Genomic DNA, 17553 nt, shown 5'->3' with positions numbered 1-17553 from the left:
AATGTTCAAAAATGGAAAGGATTTCCAATTATTTGTTGTGGTCCTCAAGCTGGGGAACACAACAGATCATGTTCCTTCAAGTGTAAAAGCAAGGAGTAAAAATAAAGAATATAATTTTGTTTATCTAGTAAGTAAAATTAATATTTAAAAAATAAATTTAACAGTGACTTTTAAAAAATCCCCAATAGGGGATCCCTGGATGGCTCAGCGGTTTGGCGCCTGCCTGCCTTTGGCCCAGGGCGTGATCCTGGAGTCCCGGGATCAAGTCCCGTGTCAGGCTCCCGGCATGGAGCCTGCTTCTCCCTCTCCCTGTGTCTCTGCCTCTCTCTCTCTCTATGTCTATCATGAATAAATAAATAACATCTTTAAAATAAATAAATTAAAAAAATCCCCAATAATAAAACCATTTCAAACCAAGTATTGATTGTGTGAGGGTTTTTTTGGGGGGAGGGGCAGAGATTGGGGAGAAGAACAGGAAGAGAGAGGGAAAAACAATCTGACCAAGGCTATTACATATTACAAAATGTGTATTTTGCTAACTTAGCTAGGTATGGGCAAACACAGGCAGACGGAAAAGTGACAATCAGAAATTAAATTGCAACAGAACTGTTTATCATGTTCATTTCACTTAAAGTATAAATTTATTATGTTCATTTCATTGCACTTCTAAGGAATCAGTTTTCTCCAGCAGGTCTTGTGTCTATATTTTTCCATATTATGGGTTATCATTTCAAAAACTGTTATCACTTTATAAAGAATTTTGTTATTTGTCCTAACTTACCCATAAGTAGCCACAATTTCTGAGACTAATTAATCCATTAGTTGATAATAAGCTAATAAAAGCCATGTACTTTTAAAAAGATTATTATTTTCTACGTATACATGTTAATTCCCTAGGTGGCTAAGACAAAACAAATCAAATAACCCCTCTTTCAACTTCTGGTTGGTGTCATTGGCATGCATAAAGTTCAAACTTCTCTGAATTCTGATTTTTTTTCAGGGATGTGAATGCAAGACTCAAACTTGAACACTGACAGCTCATCAAGAATTTAATCAAGAGAAAGCACGGCAAGATGAAAACACAACATGTGAAATTTTCTATTTTGACAGTTTCCTTTCAGCTGCTTTTACAGGTTTACACTTCATATAAAATGTGTGCTCGAGTGCAGACAACCCGTTTTAAGGTCTATGCCATGCATGACTGCCATTTTAAGAAAACAAAGGCAGAATTATGAAATAAGCTAGCTAGCTGGAAAATAGTATACAGAGTTCAAATTCTTCTAGGTAAAAAATAATTTTTACTATTTAGTAAAAAAGTAATATCCTTAAATAAAAGCAAACAGGATTACAGAATGAATACTCTCTCCACATGTAAGCACCATTAAGAATTTATTTTACTCAGAACTGTCAGGTTTTTAATTGACTAAGGGCTATGTCACTCAAAAACAGTAAGTATGGAGAACGTGCCTAAAGAGTAGAAGAAAGCCATAACATTTCTTAAACTGGAAATTAAGGCCTGTTAGAAAGTCTAAAAATACTTTAAATAGCACAATAGTAAGCTGAGTAATTAGATAATATACAAGTAAAAGAAAGGATTCTTACACGGAACATAAAACAAGAGTGATAAAGAAGTTTTCTAACTGGAACACTAGTTCTTAACTATTAAGAAAAAGATAAACCAAATAAAAACTACAAAAAGCCTCACCCCCAGAGATATTGATTAACTAACCTTTGTAGGGTCCTAATTTTTAAAAACATCTCTAAGCTGTTTCTAATGGGCAGCCAGTTGAGAGCCACTGGGCCGAAACGTCACAAAAGGTCATCAAAATAATGGAATTTCCCTTTTAGCAGGTCCTTAAAATGGGCTCTATTCTCATATCAGGCTTGTTTATCATTAGAGAACATCAAGACTTCTGCACTCTGTTTACCATGCATTGTTTCCTTAAGTTGATTCATGCATGAAGCCTTCACAACCTGCCTTGTTCTCTGCATGGTATGAGGTGTTTATGAATGAGTGGCTCACGGCTGAATCTGATGTCACAGTTGAAACTCCCTCCTACTAAACCTCTCCAGAAGATAAAGCCCTGGGCACTCCTGATTCTCAAAACTTTTCCTCATGCACCCCCTATTTTTTGGCTTCTGAGGCAAATTTCCTATGTTCTCCTCCCATCTCAAATACTTCCATCTGCTCCTTAACTTGGAGGTTCTTAACTGAAATCCATGACAATTCCTGAAAAGCTCAGTAATAGGTTCCAGAGGTGAGGAACCCCTTGAAATTGTATACACACAGATTTGGATGCATATCTGAGGCCATTTTCTTTCTTTCTTTCTTTCTTTCTTTCTTTCTTTCTTTCTTTCTTTCTTTCTTTCTTTCTTTTCTTTCTTTCTTTCTTTCTTTCTTTCTTCTTTCTTCCTTTCTTCCTTCCTTCCTTCCTTCCTTCCTTCCCTCCCTCCCTCCCTCCCTCCTCTTCCTTCCTTCCTTCCTTCCTTCTTCCTTTCTTTCTTTTTCTTTTTCTTTTTTTTAGATCTTCAATGAGTTTAAGATCTCTAAAGGTTATAAACCACTGCCAAAAATCCTTTTTTAAGCTTCCCAGGTTTTAATGTGCTATCTATGAGTTTATGGCACCTACATCAATCCTATATTCTTAACTAGCTGTTTGGCATATTCATTAAATTAAGCCAACATATCCAAAATTTATCAATCCCCTCTGAAATACTTGTGGTCTCTTAATTCTTCATTTCAGTTAATGGAACCACCCTCCAACACTCAGACACCTGAGTCAAAGATTTCAGAATCATTCTTTCGGCTCTTCTTTTTCTCTTATACCCAGTTAACTTTTCATGTAGCTTCCTTTCTGCATCCAGAGCACTGGTATTTTATTTCAGGCTTTCACATGTTCTTATGGCTATGGCCTTCTAATGGAACTTTGCTTGTAGTCTCCACAGTCTAGTCCATCTACCAAATAAGCTCCCAGAATTATCTTCCTACTTGTGCCACACCCTGCTTAAAGAAAAGTCTCTTGGCTCTCTTGCACAGACAAAATAGAATCTAGCTTGCTTGGCCTGGAATGCAGTGAGTTCCAAGTCTCCAATTTACCTTTTGTAACCTAATCTTTCACTTCCACAACTTAACAATCTCCACTTTTTACCATTTCTCCTACAACACCAGACCATTTTCTAATTTTGTATTGGCCCAGGATGCCCTTTCCTCCCTGCTTCAACTAACAGACTCTTATCCATAATTGGGTTCACTGAATATCCTATCCTACTGTGGCTAGGCCCTGGAATAGAGCTCAGAACAAAACAGTCAGGTAAGGAAGCCTCCTGGCAACTGTAAAATCTGACAACAAACGGACACGCAATTAAAACAATTAGAGAACGTGATCTGTATTATAAAGGAAATAAGATGACAAGAGAAACTCTAGGGGGAATGATGCAAGCAGGCCTCTTAACTTCCTCGGAGATGACAAATTATTAATATGAGATCTTGCAGGATAAGGAGCCAGTCAGGAAAAATGAGAAAGGGATTCTCAGCAGAGGGCACTGCAAAAGTACTGTCTCCATCAGAACTGTGTGCTAGACCATAGGCACTGCACTTCTTGAAGAGAACTGTTGGATACAAATGTGTCTTTAGAATTTGGCTTAGCTGGCACTTGGTCATCAACTCAATAAATAGTTGCTAACTTAAATGAACAAGAGCAACTAAAAGAGAACTGTGAGGCTAAGGAATAAATAGGAAGGGTAGACATTTTTCACTGTAACAAATAAAAATCTTAGTAGCACCAAGCCACTCAAGTTCTCTGGCAGTATCCCATTATATCCTTATTTAATTTGCTGGTACATTTTGCTTAGTATTCATACACCTAACAAATTATGAATGGTTTCAGTTCAGACCCCCAAATCCTGAAGGGCAATTGTGTAAAAGCAACTGCTTTTACAAATACAGAAACATGGGGATCCCTGGGTGGCTCAGCGGTTTGGCGCCTGCCTTTGGCCCAGGGAGCGATCCTGGAGTCCCGGGATCAAGTCCCACATCGGGCTCCCTGCGTGGAGCCTGCTTCTCCCTCTGCCTGTGTCTCTGCCTCTCTCTATGTTTCTCATGAATAAATAAATAGAATCTTAAAAAAAAAAAAAAAAAAGAGCTGAGTGAAGTAAGTCAGTCGGAGAAGGACAAACATTATATGTTCTCATTCATTTGGGGAATATAAATAATAGTGAAAGGGAATATAAGGGAAGGGAGAAGAAATGTGTGGGAAATATCAGAAAGGGAGACAGAACATAAAGACTGCTAACTCTGGGAAACGAACTAGGGGTGGTAGAAGGGGAGGAGGGCGGGGGGTGGGAGTGAATGGGTGACGGGCACTGGGGGTTATTCTGTATGTTAGTAAATTGAAAACCAATAAAAAATAAATTAAAAAAAATAAAAATAAATTAAAAAAATAAATAAAAAACAGCAACAACAAAAAGAAACAAATAAACATGATTTTGATGTAAGGAAAGAATTATTTTAATTAAAACATTCACACAAATCCCTAGCACTTTTGATGTATATATTCCCTTCTCTTTCTCCTAAGAGTTACGTTCTCCATTTTAACCCCAAGGGTCCTAATTCATCCACATCCTAAGTTCATTCCATGACAATTGGTCATACACTAGCTAACAGTCAGTTACTTTCAGCATATCAATCATCCAATTGGATGGGTATAAATGATAAAGCCTCCATGCCTCTCTTTATGAAGTGAGAATGAGAATATAAGAAGACAAATTAAGAATGTAGCTTCAGACATTTGAAACTCTTCCAAATTAACAGGCCCCAAACAGAAAGCCTAGAAAGAGTAATGTAAAAGGCAAAAGCCTAGAAAGAGTAATGTAAAAGGCACACATTCTTAATGGACACACAAATAAAACAATTATCCAAGCAGTAGTGTACTATGTAGGCACTAAAGCAGATTTTCAAGATCACTGGCCAGCCAAAGGTTTCCTCTGCTATACTAAATATTTATATTAGCAACATGCTGCTAAGAGGATGATAAAAGTAATATCACATGGCTTTTTTTTTATCAGTTATAAACTGTTGAGCTGTGTCACATACCTTACTCTAGGTCCCCCATCACCACCAAAAAAAAGGAGTAGAGAATTGGGTTAAGAAATCTAGTGCACCTTTGAGATTAGCATACCAAGGTCATGCTGAGGAAAGTCTAATGAATTGGTGACTATGCCTTCAAAATGGTTGTGCTTCCCACATCTACCCTACTCTGCCACCAGCAGAAATCCTGGGATTTAGTCAACTCATGAGCAATTAAAGGATGCTCATTACAACTTCACTAGGTTACACATGCATACAAATAATTGGAGATAGCCAAGAAGCTCACTGTAGCCATAAGCTAGTAAGAAAAAAAAAGGCTTTATTGCTCAACAAAAGTAACCTGATAAATGAAAAAGAATGGGGTGGTTCTTGTTCCATAAAAGCTTCAGGTTTACCATGAATCTTAGCTGAGGTTCAAATGATAATGGGCTCTATGAATGTTGACCAGGTCAAAAACCAAATTCCCATCTTCATATTTGTACATTTGGATTACACATTAGCTTTACTGTCTTTATATTTCAAGGACAACGACATCTATCCCTGAGAAAGTGTGGTGGGAAGAACACTAAGGAAACATTAATAATGTGTTAGTCAAACCTGTATTTCAAAAGGGGCTCTTATTCTGGACAATACTGACACTTTGGAGACCTGTTTTTGTAAAAATTTCCCATTCCAGTCCTTAAAATATCTAAAATTAAAGGATATGTGTATATGTGTATGTATCTATGTATCTATATTTCTATGGATACAGATATCAGTGAAATTGCCATGACCTTTTCTTTGCTTATCTCAATATTTTCCAGATCCAGGATCCATGATGGCTATGGGAATAAAGCTAACAATACTCTATCAATACTAAATCAATCTGGCCAATACAGTGATTACTCAACTAAATCAGCAATATTAACTAGACTTTATTCTCTTTAAATAGGAAAACAAAAGCCACATCTCCAAATACTAGCATATTGGCCAATCTTCTTACAGGGAGATGGTATAAAACAAACTAAAACAAACATGGCACAGTATGGAAGAAAGAGTTATAAAACTCTACTTCTATACATTTAGAGCAAAACGTATTTTAATAGCATGTTTTAGGGCAGCCTGGGTGGCTCAGCAGTTTAGTGCTGCCTTCAGCCCAGGGTGTGGTCCTGGAGACCCAGGATCGAGTCCCACGTCAAACTCCCTGCATGGAGCCTGCTTCTCCCTCTGTCTGTGTCTGTGCCTCTGTGTGTGTGTGTGTGTGTGTGTGTGTGTGTCTCATGAATAAATAAATAAAATCTTAAAAAAATAAAAAATAGCATATTTTATATAAATTTTGGTAATATACATTCTATAAAAATACTATTTCAACTAAAAACCATGAGCTTGATATTAGCCAAAATGGGAAAGAACAGTTTGCCATTCAATGTATAAACGAAAAAGCAGAAACATTTATTTTCTGTCAGCAGTTTCAAATGTCCATATAACTAAACTAAAACATTTGGATTTAACTTTGAAAAGTTAAGCATTGCAATAACAGCCTAAACAAAGCCACAATTATCAAGTTATTCCCCTGATTAAGCAAGCCTCAGTATATGGTGTTAGCCTTACCATAAACAAATAATTTTCCAGTCTTATGCAGTCACTCTTGAGCCAACCGAATTACTGGAACAGAGCAGCAGTTTCAGCTACTTCTAAAATTACAAGAAAGCTACTATGTAGAACATTTATAGTGACACAGAAAACTCGAATTAAATGGCTGGACAAAGACACCAACAAGTTTCAAGTTTACCACCATTTCAAGTTATACAAGCAAAAATAGTATCCTTTAAAGAAAGACTAATTCTGCTAAATGAAAACCATCAGGGTCTATTCCTTTTATTTAGGAGCACCATACAGCAAAACAAGCGGTCAAGTCCACAGGGTAATAGCATTTCAATAGCTGCAATGTGGTGCCAGACCAGGCTTTGTTGGCCTTCCTATTCTGAGAGATATCTCTTTATACTTAGTCCATCTGCCATAAGTGATAACCAAATGCCTGTGTGATAATTCAAAATTAAAACAAAAATGCTTCCCTCCCCCCAAAACTAACAGCAGAGAAGTGTCCAACAGTCAATGATCGCAAATCAAGAATTCCAATACTTTAACAGAAAGCTTCCAGAGGGAAGAAACAAAACATACAGCTGGTTCACCTTTTTTTTTTTTTTTAAAAGATTTATTTATTTATTCGTGATAGACATAGAGAGAGAGAGAGAGAGAGAGAGAGAGAGAGAGAGAGAAAGGCAGAGACACAGGAGGAGGGAGAAGCAGGCTCCATGCCGGGAGCCCAACGCGGCACTCGAGCCCGGGTCTCCAGGATCAAGCCCTGGGCCAAAGGCGGGCACCAAACCGCTGAGCCACCCAGGGATCCCCCAGCTGGTTCACCTTTAACGTGCTGCCTAGTATCATCGCTGCTGGGAGAATCAGCTGATAGTTTTGTTTTTAAAGATTTTATTTATTTATTCATGAGACACACACAGAGAGAGGCAGAGACACAGGCAGAGGGAGAAGCAGTTTCCTCACAGGGAGCCAATGTGAGACTACTCACAATGCTGAGCACCATTCTGGTTTACCCTTAACTCTCACAGCAACTCCCATAGGCTAGTACTAATATTAACCCCATACTGCAGGTGAAGAAACTGAGGAATCAAGGCAGTGAAGTAACTTGCTCAAGGCCACATCACCAAGAAGCAGCAAAGCCACTATGTTCAACACAGAAAACCTGTATCCAGAGTCCAAGCTCTTAAGCGCTGTATCAGCCTTAATCCCAAGAAAGCATAATTGATTTTAATCAACAATGTTCTGCCTCACGATGAAAACACCTGTAATCAATATATTATCAGCAAGAGGAAGTTAGCACCTGATTCTTTGGAACTATTAATAAAAAAAATTTTGACTTAAAATACTAAGAGTCAGCCATACATGTCCTAAGAAAACTCAACATACAAGCTGATTTGCAGTACTCTTGCTTGATGAATAAATTCTGCGTAGTCTAAGTTGCCAAACTTTTGTGCTGCATTTTTTTTGGTGAAATTGTAAACAGTTCCATTATAGATTCTTGCATGAAGGCTGATCTGAACTGTCCCAAAATTCACGTTAGTGTATATATATATTTTTTTAACATTTAATGGGATCTCTAGCAGCCTATTTCCCATACAAAACAAGCCATTTAAACCAAACTTTGAATTTTATCACCAGTCACAATATAAAACCAGATGAATATAATTTCTGATACAACCCTATTCATTTTCATTAATGACACACTTCTAGAATCTTGGCTTTTCCACAACACAAACACACACACTCCACCTCTCTTCTTGATAAAAGGGTGTATCACAATACAAAAGCCAAATTTGTATACGTGGCATGGAAAGACCTTAAACATGCATATACTCTTTCTCCTTTTTGAAACTGCCCAAGGTGGTATTCATGGGACAAGAGAAAAGACTGCATCTACTCAAGGCAGTAAACCATTATTCTTATTGTTTGAACTGATTTCAGAAAAAAAAAAAAAAAGGCCCTAATCATGTTAGACAAATTTTTGTTCCTTATAACTTGCAGCCAGCATAAAAAAGTTGAAATTGTAGGCATCAAGAATTAATCATTAATTAGACTAGATATCTGAAAGATTCCCCTCATCTACCAGATAATTACCTGAAGTGAAAAATACGTATATAAACTTTTATTAAAACGCTAATCTTCAAATATGCACATACACCTGCATGACATTAACATACAAGATGGTAACCCATAGTCCTGATCCTCAAGAAACTCCTAATTTAGCAGGCATGATGAAATCCGTACACCAACAGCACAAAAGATTTGTATGTATGTAAAAAAATATTTAAAATTCAAATTTGTGTGTCATGTTTTGGTATTCATGTACGTCATTTCTTTGCTATCTACACAAGTGCACAAAAAGCACCTGAGGAGAAACACCTTTCATCCAGCTGTACACACCTGATGTAGCATCAAGCATATAAAAGGTGAAACAAGCATCAGTATAAATCAGTATAAATTTCAGGAAATCCTTGTTTTTTAATTCAAATGTCACAAGACAGCTAAATTTTCAAAGCACTACAGGTTTTCGGTTAGAGATGCTAGAAACATTCTATAATAAATTCTTCTAAAATCAATTTAATTTTTATTTTTTAAAGCAATAATAATTTCATCACATGGTTGATGATGCAAGAGGATAATCACCAGATTATTAAAGACCTTCATTTAAAAACGCTGTCATTCACTTAACTAGATTATACAATATTTATTTTAAATGATGTGCCACATCCATGATAAGAAATAACATGCTAAAAATATTCAGTTGTGTATTTCACATGTATTTGTTCTACTTTAGAGCAAATTCTGCACATCCTATATATAGTAGTTGCCTTTCGTCTGTGGGGGATATGTTCCAAGATCTCTAGTGAATGCCTGAAACTCTACAAACCCTATATATACTACATTTTTCGCTATACATACATATTTATAATAAAGTTCAATTTATACATTAGGCACAGTAAGAGATTAACAATAGTAATAAAATAGAACAATTATAATGTGAGATGATAAAATGTCTGTGAGATGAACGATGCTGGCACTATGACCTAGCGTTAAACTACTAACATTCTGAGGATCATCTGCTTCCAGACCATGGTTGACCAGGGGTAACTGAAACCACAGGAGGCAAAACCACAGAAAAACAGGAGACAATCATATATCCACAAAGATTGTGCTACAAAAATTTTCCACATAAAGAAAAATTTGCAGAAATCACTTGAATTGTTCCCTCAAATTTGGCAAAGTGTAATTTCAGTCAAATATTAAGATGAAAAAAAATTAGAAAAGATAAGAAAATTTTAGAATAAGAATTATGAAAACCTTTCTACAATACTCTCTTGCCTTTAAAAAAGTGACTGTCTACACTATACTACCACTTAAACTTTGAAAACACCTTTAATCCTGAAAAGTAACAATATTTTGTACATGCCTTACTTCAATACAATCTTTTGAGTCTCAGCATGAGGCTCTTAACCTGTTGTATTGCACAAACAGAATGAAACATGTGACATGACTGCTCCAATTTTCCAAATAAAGGTGAGGGATACAGACAGAAAATAAAACAAAGTAACATTAATGAAAAGGATATATAGACCTACCACATCCGTTGAAAGTTGAAAACTCTGTTAAGAAACAAATAATACAAGCAGCACAAAAAAAATCATTTTGATTGAGACAGGATTTAATAAGGAGGGGAACTAAACCACCACCAAACCCTGGGAATACTGTAGTAGAGAGCAGGGAATGCCGAAATTGGGACTGTTACTAGAGGTGAAAGCTAGGGCGTGACCTCCAGTCAAGGGACATGGAAGGGACATGGAAGGGACAGAGCTAACCACAAACAGGTCTAGGGGAAGTGAGCATAATGGCAACCCCAGATTGAGGAAATTCACTAAGTCTCATTTGCACTATGAAAATCTTGGGACTCAGCATCCAACAGCCTCAAGCGTGATCATCTCCCAGGAAATCCTTCACAGAACAGCTTTTATGAAAAGATTAAACAGCAGAGGAGACAATACTGTGTTTTTCCTCTTAGGAGTCCTAAAATGCAATTTTAAGTTTCCCAACGTTTATACTTCCACTAAAGGAAACTGCCCACCTCTCTGCACATCCGTGAACTTCCTTCAAGAAGAGACGGTGAACCTCAATTCCATGAAAATCCTGAGTTAAAAAACTATTCTGGCACTACTCAACCAATCAAGAGCACTTAGTAGCAAGCAGATCATTGCAGTTTCTGATTTGGAAGGCAGAGAGTATGAAAGGAGGGGGCTGGGGACAAGGATGACACATTTTGTTTAAGAGAAGCCAAGCTTAGCAAAAAAAGTGGGAGACAAATAGAGGCTGTGGTTGGCATAATTGCTTCTGTGACTTATCAGTTTTATTTTCATCTTTAACCCTCCAATTTAAAGAAAGAGCTTTATTCTCACTGGACACAAAAATGATATTCTCTAGTAAGAATATGTAGCCACAGGGAAACCTCATCTACTGACCTGGAAGGATTTGGGAAAGTATAAAACCATTAAACAGTTAGTGATGTAAAGCATAAAGAGGTAATATAAGCTGATAAATATTTAACTGGACTTATCAAACTGAATAATTCTTCAAACGAGATAGCGAGAAAAGCCCCTTTTCCTTTTGGATAAACTGCCATTTTCTCAAACTTTAAGAGATGGCAGATTATGCTCCAATAGCTAAATCTTTTCCTTATATTTCTTTTTCAATTATCTCAAGGATTCTGTAATTGGTTCTTCACACACACACACAATCACACCAAGCTTGTTTCTTTTTTCCTTGAGCCAATGTTAAGGCACTGTCCTTAACCCTAAATACACAAGCCCACTCTGGTAAACTGCCAGTGTCGCTTTGGAACTGCAGGTGACAGATGCAGCCAGAGAGCTCACAGATGTGGACTGGCTGCAGTGTGAGTCTTGTTCCATTGAGCACATTGACAGAGCCCGCAGATGCACATCCCTGCAGAAGGAGTCTTAAAAAACCGTCATTCCCAATTAAATTTACTTGTAGGGCTCTTACTGGCTGTCATTAAGCGCTTATTCCAATTCTCATCCTTGCTTACCCCTGCCCACAATTCGTCTTATCTTTCTTCGTTCCGGACCCTTCTTCATCAAACCTAATTTGGTTAATAATAATAACAATAATAAAGCGGGGCTGTTGGCGTGGCCAGCACCAGGAACCCGCGAAGGTGCGATCTGGGAGCCTTCCCGCCGCGGCAGAGGCCGCTGGAAGTTTACTGGGAAGCAATGGACCCCTAGCATCTTTGCAGGATCCGTCTTTCCTCTGGGTGAGAGCTTCAGGGAGCAAGCGGCGAGACAGTTGGGGGATCTCCCTTCTCCCGTCTTTCCCAGGGGTAGCTAGCACGAAAAATAAAATACCTCTTATGCTACACCCTACTCAATAACGCTCGCAGGCAGGCACGCCCCGCCCCCACGCCGTTATCCCCGATGAGCTCCCCAAATATCACGCAGTCCTCCTAACAAGTGGACCCCCCCTCCGGCCCGCGGGCCAACTGCCCCCCACCTCCGTTCCCGTCCTCGGGTCGTCCGCCCCCGCACATCCCCGCCGCGGCACGGCCCGGCTCGCACACAGCAGCCCCGGCGCTCAGGCCGCCCGGTCGCCCGCGCTCCCCCAAGCCCAGGGTCGCCTACAGGGTTACCGTGGGAAGAGGGGGCGGCGGCAGAGAACGCGGCGGCAGCGCTGCTGCCGGTTACGTCGGACGCGAAGGATAAGCTGGAGGACAAGGATGATGATGAGGCGAGCGCGCTCCCCAGTCTCCATGGAACTCCCGCCCCGGCCCGTTGCTAGGAGCCCCCGAGGCTCGGGCTCCGTCTTTCGTGCTTTGTTGTTCCGGGTACTGGGCTGCCGCTTCTTCCCCGCGACAATAAATAGACCCGACGCAGGGGGAGCATAGAGACAGCGCGCGGAGGCTAGAGCGCCGCCGGGCTGGATGCCCCTGGGTTCCTCGCTAGCCACTCATTTCCGGCTCTCACTGCTCCCGTCATTTCCCCCCGCCCCTTTCCCCACTTTCCCTTCCTCCTTCCTGGTCCCCGGAGGCGGGCCCCTCCCGCTCTTGGCTTGGCGACGTCCGGGAATGGGGGGCAGGGACGGCGACTGGGCTACATCCTTTTTTTTTTTTTTTTTTTTTTGCTTGAGGACCGTCTAAAAAGATTTCGAAAACACTGCGCGACCTTTTTTACGTTTTTAGCCGATATCTAAACATAAGTACCAAATTCCTGCCGACACTAGCCTACAGAGGGACTTTAATTGATCAAGACTTTAGAACTTTCTCGTTAGCTCGTTCGACTTAAAGGTCCACCATTTAACGTCGTTGGCAAAACGAGTCCTCAACAACTAAATTTATTTTCTAGGGCATTTTCTGTCTCAGAGAGTCCTATTTCGATAACATCGCGGCAAAGCTCTCATTAAGGAATTCCGATTCAAGTCCTAATATACAGCGATGGGAGAATGGATGGATGGATGGACAGACAAATGCATGGATAGACAGACGATAGATACTAGGGCAGGGAGCCTCCGGCACACTTCTGTCGCTTCTCCCTTCGCTCTTACTCCTTACTCAACTTGGGTTTGCGGTCAGAGCTCCGCCTTGGAGCCTGAGCACCTCAGAGGGTTTACGCGGTGTAGCCGGATCCGGGAAGGATGCACGGGGGGCGAGGGCGGCTCTCGGCTGGGGCCGACGGGCGTAGGCGGGCACTCACTCCAGCGCAAGCGGGGCGCCCGGGGACTGACACCCTTCCGCGGCTCTGCGCCCGAGTAGCCCTGGAGTGACCCGGGGACCCCGGGAGGCGCACTCTCGCCAGTTTGAACCGCCGCGCTGGGGCGCGGTGAGCCTGGGGGAGGGGGGGGTGGCCTGAGACGCTGCCGGCGGAGCGAGACTCGAGTAACCGCAGGGAGCGCGGAGCAGCGCGGAGCAGCGCGGAGCCCCGCGACGCCGCCCGGGTCCCACCCCGGCTTGCACGGGCCTCTCGCCTCCCGAGCTCGGCTGCAGCAGAAGCCTCCGACCCCGGATGAGGCCGATGGGCAGCTCTGATTTAATTAAAGGTCTACAAGGCGGGATCATGGGTACCCCGGCCTCTGATTGGTGTGACTCCTGGAGGAAAAATGAGAAAGCCACTTGTCCTTTTGGGTGGGAGAGAAGACAAGGGCGGACGTCGAGGGGATTTGGGAGCATGTTAGCCATTTGGCTCTTTCATTATTCATTGGAAAAATATCTGAGCACTTAAAAGCCCTGTAGATGTATGGAATTTCCGTTTTGTTTCGATTTCTGTACTAACTTATTTTCAGATCTATTAAATAATTGTAGTTCGTGTTAGGTGTAAGGGAAGAAAATAAATAAGAGGCTTGATTGGGAAGTTTGGCTGTGTGTTAGCAGGGAGGGGACTTTTAGGAGGTGACATTGCAGCTGTTAGCTGAAAGGGATGGGAATAGAAGGGATGTTCATAGAGTGTTACAGGCGGAGGGAACAAGATGCCGAGATTGCTATGCTGGAGCATTACGTCGGTGGGACATCCTGATCAAATCAATGGAAAGAGTGACATGAGACGAAATTGGATAGAGCTTAAGGCCTTAAACCTTCAGTGCCTTATAGACATAGAAGGGAGTTTGGATTTTCTTCCAAGTGCTAGGGGACGTGAAGGGTTTTAAGCTGTAGCATAACATGGTCTGATTTACCAACCGAATGACGAGGAAAAGGCTATAATCCAGTGATTAGCGCCACTACTGAAAAGCCAATTTAAAGCAATGGTGACCAATTTTAAGGTCTTTATGAGGCAATTTTCTTTTAGGGGACCAACAAGATACCTGGCATAAAGCATGTCAGTTGCTTTGAAATCCCTTTTGTCATACATTAGTCAAAGACTTGTCTCACTGCCACCATTCCTCATTCTGGAAATGGATTCGGCTTTGCTGCAAGCACCATTCTCCATAGGCCTATTGAATGTCTATCCACTATCATACACACCGTTCCTCTGACCAAGGAATTCACTTCACAATGAAAGAAGTAAGACAATAAGATAAAACCTGTGGGCTTCATTGGTCTTAGAATGTGCTCCATTATTTAGGTGCCAGCTAAGATTATAATATTTTCTATTATTCAGGTGCTAGGTAAGATTAGAATATGCCATATATGTTCCAAACCAAGTCTCTCCATTAGCACAAAAATTTATACTTAACTGGGAGAATATATTTATCTGATAGATCAGTGCTACTTAAAATGTGGTGTATGGACCAAAGTCAGTCTGCAAACTGCAGTGAAATCAGCAATGAAATCGGTATAGAAATTGAGAGGAACATTTTGAAACTTCTAAGAATTTGGAATTTATATGGAAAGTAAGCATGCAGTTTTATATTTATGAAAGCATTTGCCTTCATTGAGTTACTAACTAAAAACAAAAAGTGATCCCTCACAACAGATAGCTATGCCCACTAGGGTTTCTAGCTTAATGAGCTTGGTCAAAAAAAAAAAAAAATCAAGCTATTGGAATATACTAGCTACTTCTTGCTCTGTTAGTGCCACAAGAGAGAGAAACTAGTTCAGTAGGGCCATTCTGAAAGAGACAGGCAATGGTAGTGTGATACATAGCTGTTAAGAGGAGTCCTTTCTGCCAGTGGTCTCGTTATCCTATGCTGATATTGATCAGATAATATGTACTTCTGCCAATTGAAACAACTAAGTTTTATGCACACCCCCCCCCCATAAGGTTAATACACTAACCAGAAATGCAGAGACCCAGCAGAGCAATGGAGTCAGGGATGTATCATTCCTCAGGACTCTTCTTAAATATCTTCTGCTGTGCCCCTTATCAACTGAAAAAGGTAATTTCTACTATTATGCCAGTTGAATGGTCACAACTTAGGGGATAGTCTGAAGCTATAACCTGGCTTTACAATCCCAGCCTGTTTCTCACCCTATCATCAGATAGAGTCTGTGGCACAGACAGTGAATGAAGATCCAGGGTGATTGACAGAGTTGGTAGGCCAGTTTCCAAGAGATAGAAACAAGAAGGGCAAAGTCCCTATTCAAAGTTTGCTGTCTCAGTGAGATTTCTGATAACGACCGAATGGATTTCCCCCAAATGACATTGACTGACAGCCAAGTAAATTTTAAGGGATTGCCAGAAAACCTTCACCTTGGAAAAGGCATGTACTGGTGTGCTGTGTCAAAGACAACATCCTGGTCTTGGTGTCAGCAGAATGATGAATTCAGTTGCCAGGGCAGTCGTAGAAAATTCCTTCTCACTACTTGCCTAAGGCAGGGTCTTTGAGAATAATAGATAAAGGGAATCTTGACACTTTGAGTGGTTGATCAAAGATCTCAATTCTCTGCTGGACAAGAGGAGCCCTTCTTACCCTTATTCTTGTCCAACAGGATATGATATATGCTCAACCATTGCACAGTGAGTCTCCTTTTTGCCCTTTCTCATCAGTTTTTGTTATCCTGTTCTCCATCCCCTCTAGTACATTGGTACATTATAGTATATATATATATATATATATATATATACATAATATATAGTATATTGGTACATTAAGGGAAAATGCATTAATTATCATTTAGCTAGATCTGGGCCTTTTCAAGACTGACTATACTCAAAGATCCTGAATTTGAGCTGGATGTAACTTTGAGTTTTCTCCTCCCACTGCATAGGGTTTGAGTAAATTTTCAGTTGCATAAGGTATAGTTGCTTTAGATTAAGAGAATTAGAGATATATAAAAAAACTCTGTGTGTGTGTGTGTGTGTGTGTGTGTGTATGTACACATACATGCACTGAACAATAGCCAAAGGATAACATGTAGGGAACATTTATTGTTTTGTCAGCCCAGAACATCTCTCTTCTTTTAGGGAGATTACTCTTACCACTTATTTGGGGAACTATGTTTACTTTTTACCTTCCTCCAATCTAATGCAGGTCCAAGTGGGAGTTGCAATAGTGATAATGATTGATAGAGAGGTGGGGTCCTCAGTTAAGCTGGGGCAACTGTGTATAATACCTGTACTGAAATTGCTCTCAGTTCCAAATTTACTTTATGTCTGCTCTGCGAAGATGGATCTTGATCCTTTGAATATTCTTGTTTGCTAGCTATCACAATGTTAAGTTTTGTCAGTAGAAAAGGCTAGAGAGACATTGAAGTAGGTAAGGATTTTTGCTTCCCAGTTCCAGTGTTCCCCCTGACAAGCTCCTGAAGCATGGAAGCCCTCTCTGGAATCTACCTCCTACAGCACAAGTGGTTCCCCTATGCCCACTCTGGAGTCCGAAGGACAGTCAGTGGTAAAGGAAAATCTTCCAAGTGGGCGTAATTAGAACAGTATATTTGCTTGTTCACCATGTCTAGAGTGAAGGGTGACCAGAATGGGCAATTGCTAATGGCTTTTCTAGATGTACAAGCACTTAGAAGAAATAGATTGGAAGATTGGTGACAAGGAAGCACCAATCACACCTATCAAGGAAGTGATAGATAGATGAATTTCTCTACATGGGCACAAACTGTGAAGATACTTGTGTCCCATTTTGGTGCACACTAAAGGTATCCATTGCAGAGCAGACTAGAAATAATCAGGTGGACAAAATGGCACTACCTGTGGATGTCAGCCAGCCTCTTTACTCAGCCATGCAGGATTTGTTCAAGGGACCCTTGAACAAAGTGGCCACGGGGGTAAGAATGTAGGCTATGCCTGTGCTCAACAACATGAATGTCTCCTTAACCAAGGCTCACCTTGCTGACATTACTGTTAAATTCAGGGTATTTAGAACGTGCTGTCTAATGGCAAATTGATTATACTGGACCTCTTTCATCACTGAGGGGGCAAAGATTCATTTTTATTGGCATAATCACATATTCTGAAAATGGATTAGCCTTT

General features: G+C 40.5%; 2 protein-coding genes across 8 annotated transcripts in view; one reads left to right on the top strand and one right to left on the bottom strand.

Annotated features, from left to right (window-relative positions):
• The window catches only part of SLC2A12 (solute carrier family 2 member 12), an 84043-nt gene extending 81660 nt beyond the window's left edge, over positions 1-2383 (top strand). Inside the window, exon 5 of the mRNA XM_035700495.2 lies at positions 1001-2383. Coding sequence (XP_035556388.2) covers positions 1001-1034 — 34 coding nt within the window. The 3' untranslated portion in view covers positions 1035-2383. The remainder of the gene's footprint in view (positions 1-1000) is intronic.
• Positions 1-13530, bottom strand: part of TBPL1 (TATA-box binding protein like 1) — a 38367-nt gene extending 24837 nt beyond the window's left edge. Inside the window, exons 1-2 of one of the 7 annotated variants that reach the window (XM_025422330.3) lie at positions 12333-12464; positions 6677-6759 (exon numbers count right to left, since the gene is read on the bottom strand). The gene's annotated coding sequence lies outside the window, so the exon portion shown is untranslated. Of the gene's footprint in view, positions 1-6676; positions 6760-12332; positions 12474-13255 lie in introns of those variants that run through there. The other 6 variants (XM_025422331.3, XM_025422328.3, XM_049115056.1 and 3 more) reach the window with 6 other exon arrangements.
• Positions 13531-17553: the final 4023 nt, after the last annotated feature.

The sequence above is a fragment of the Canis lupus genome, chromosome 1, assembly GCF_003254725.2.
Source record: "Canis lupus dingo isolate Sandy chromosome 1, ASM325472v2, whole genome shotgun sequence".
In the NCBI taxonomy this organism is placed as follows: Eukaryota; Metazoa; Chordata; class Mammalia; order Carnivora; family Canidae; genus Canis; species Canis lupus.
Note: the sequence above shows the minus strand (reverse complement) of the source record. Positions and strands in the feature narration are given on the sequence as shown.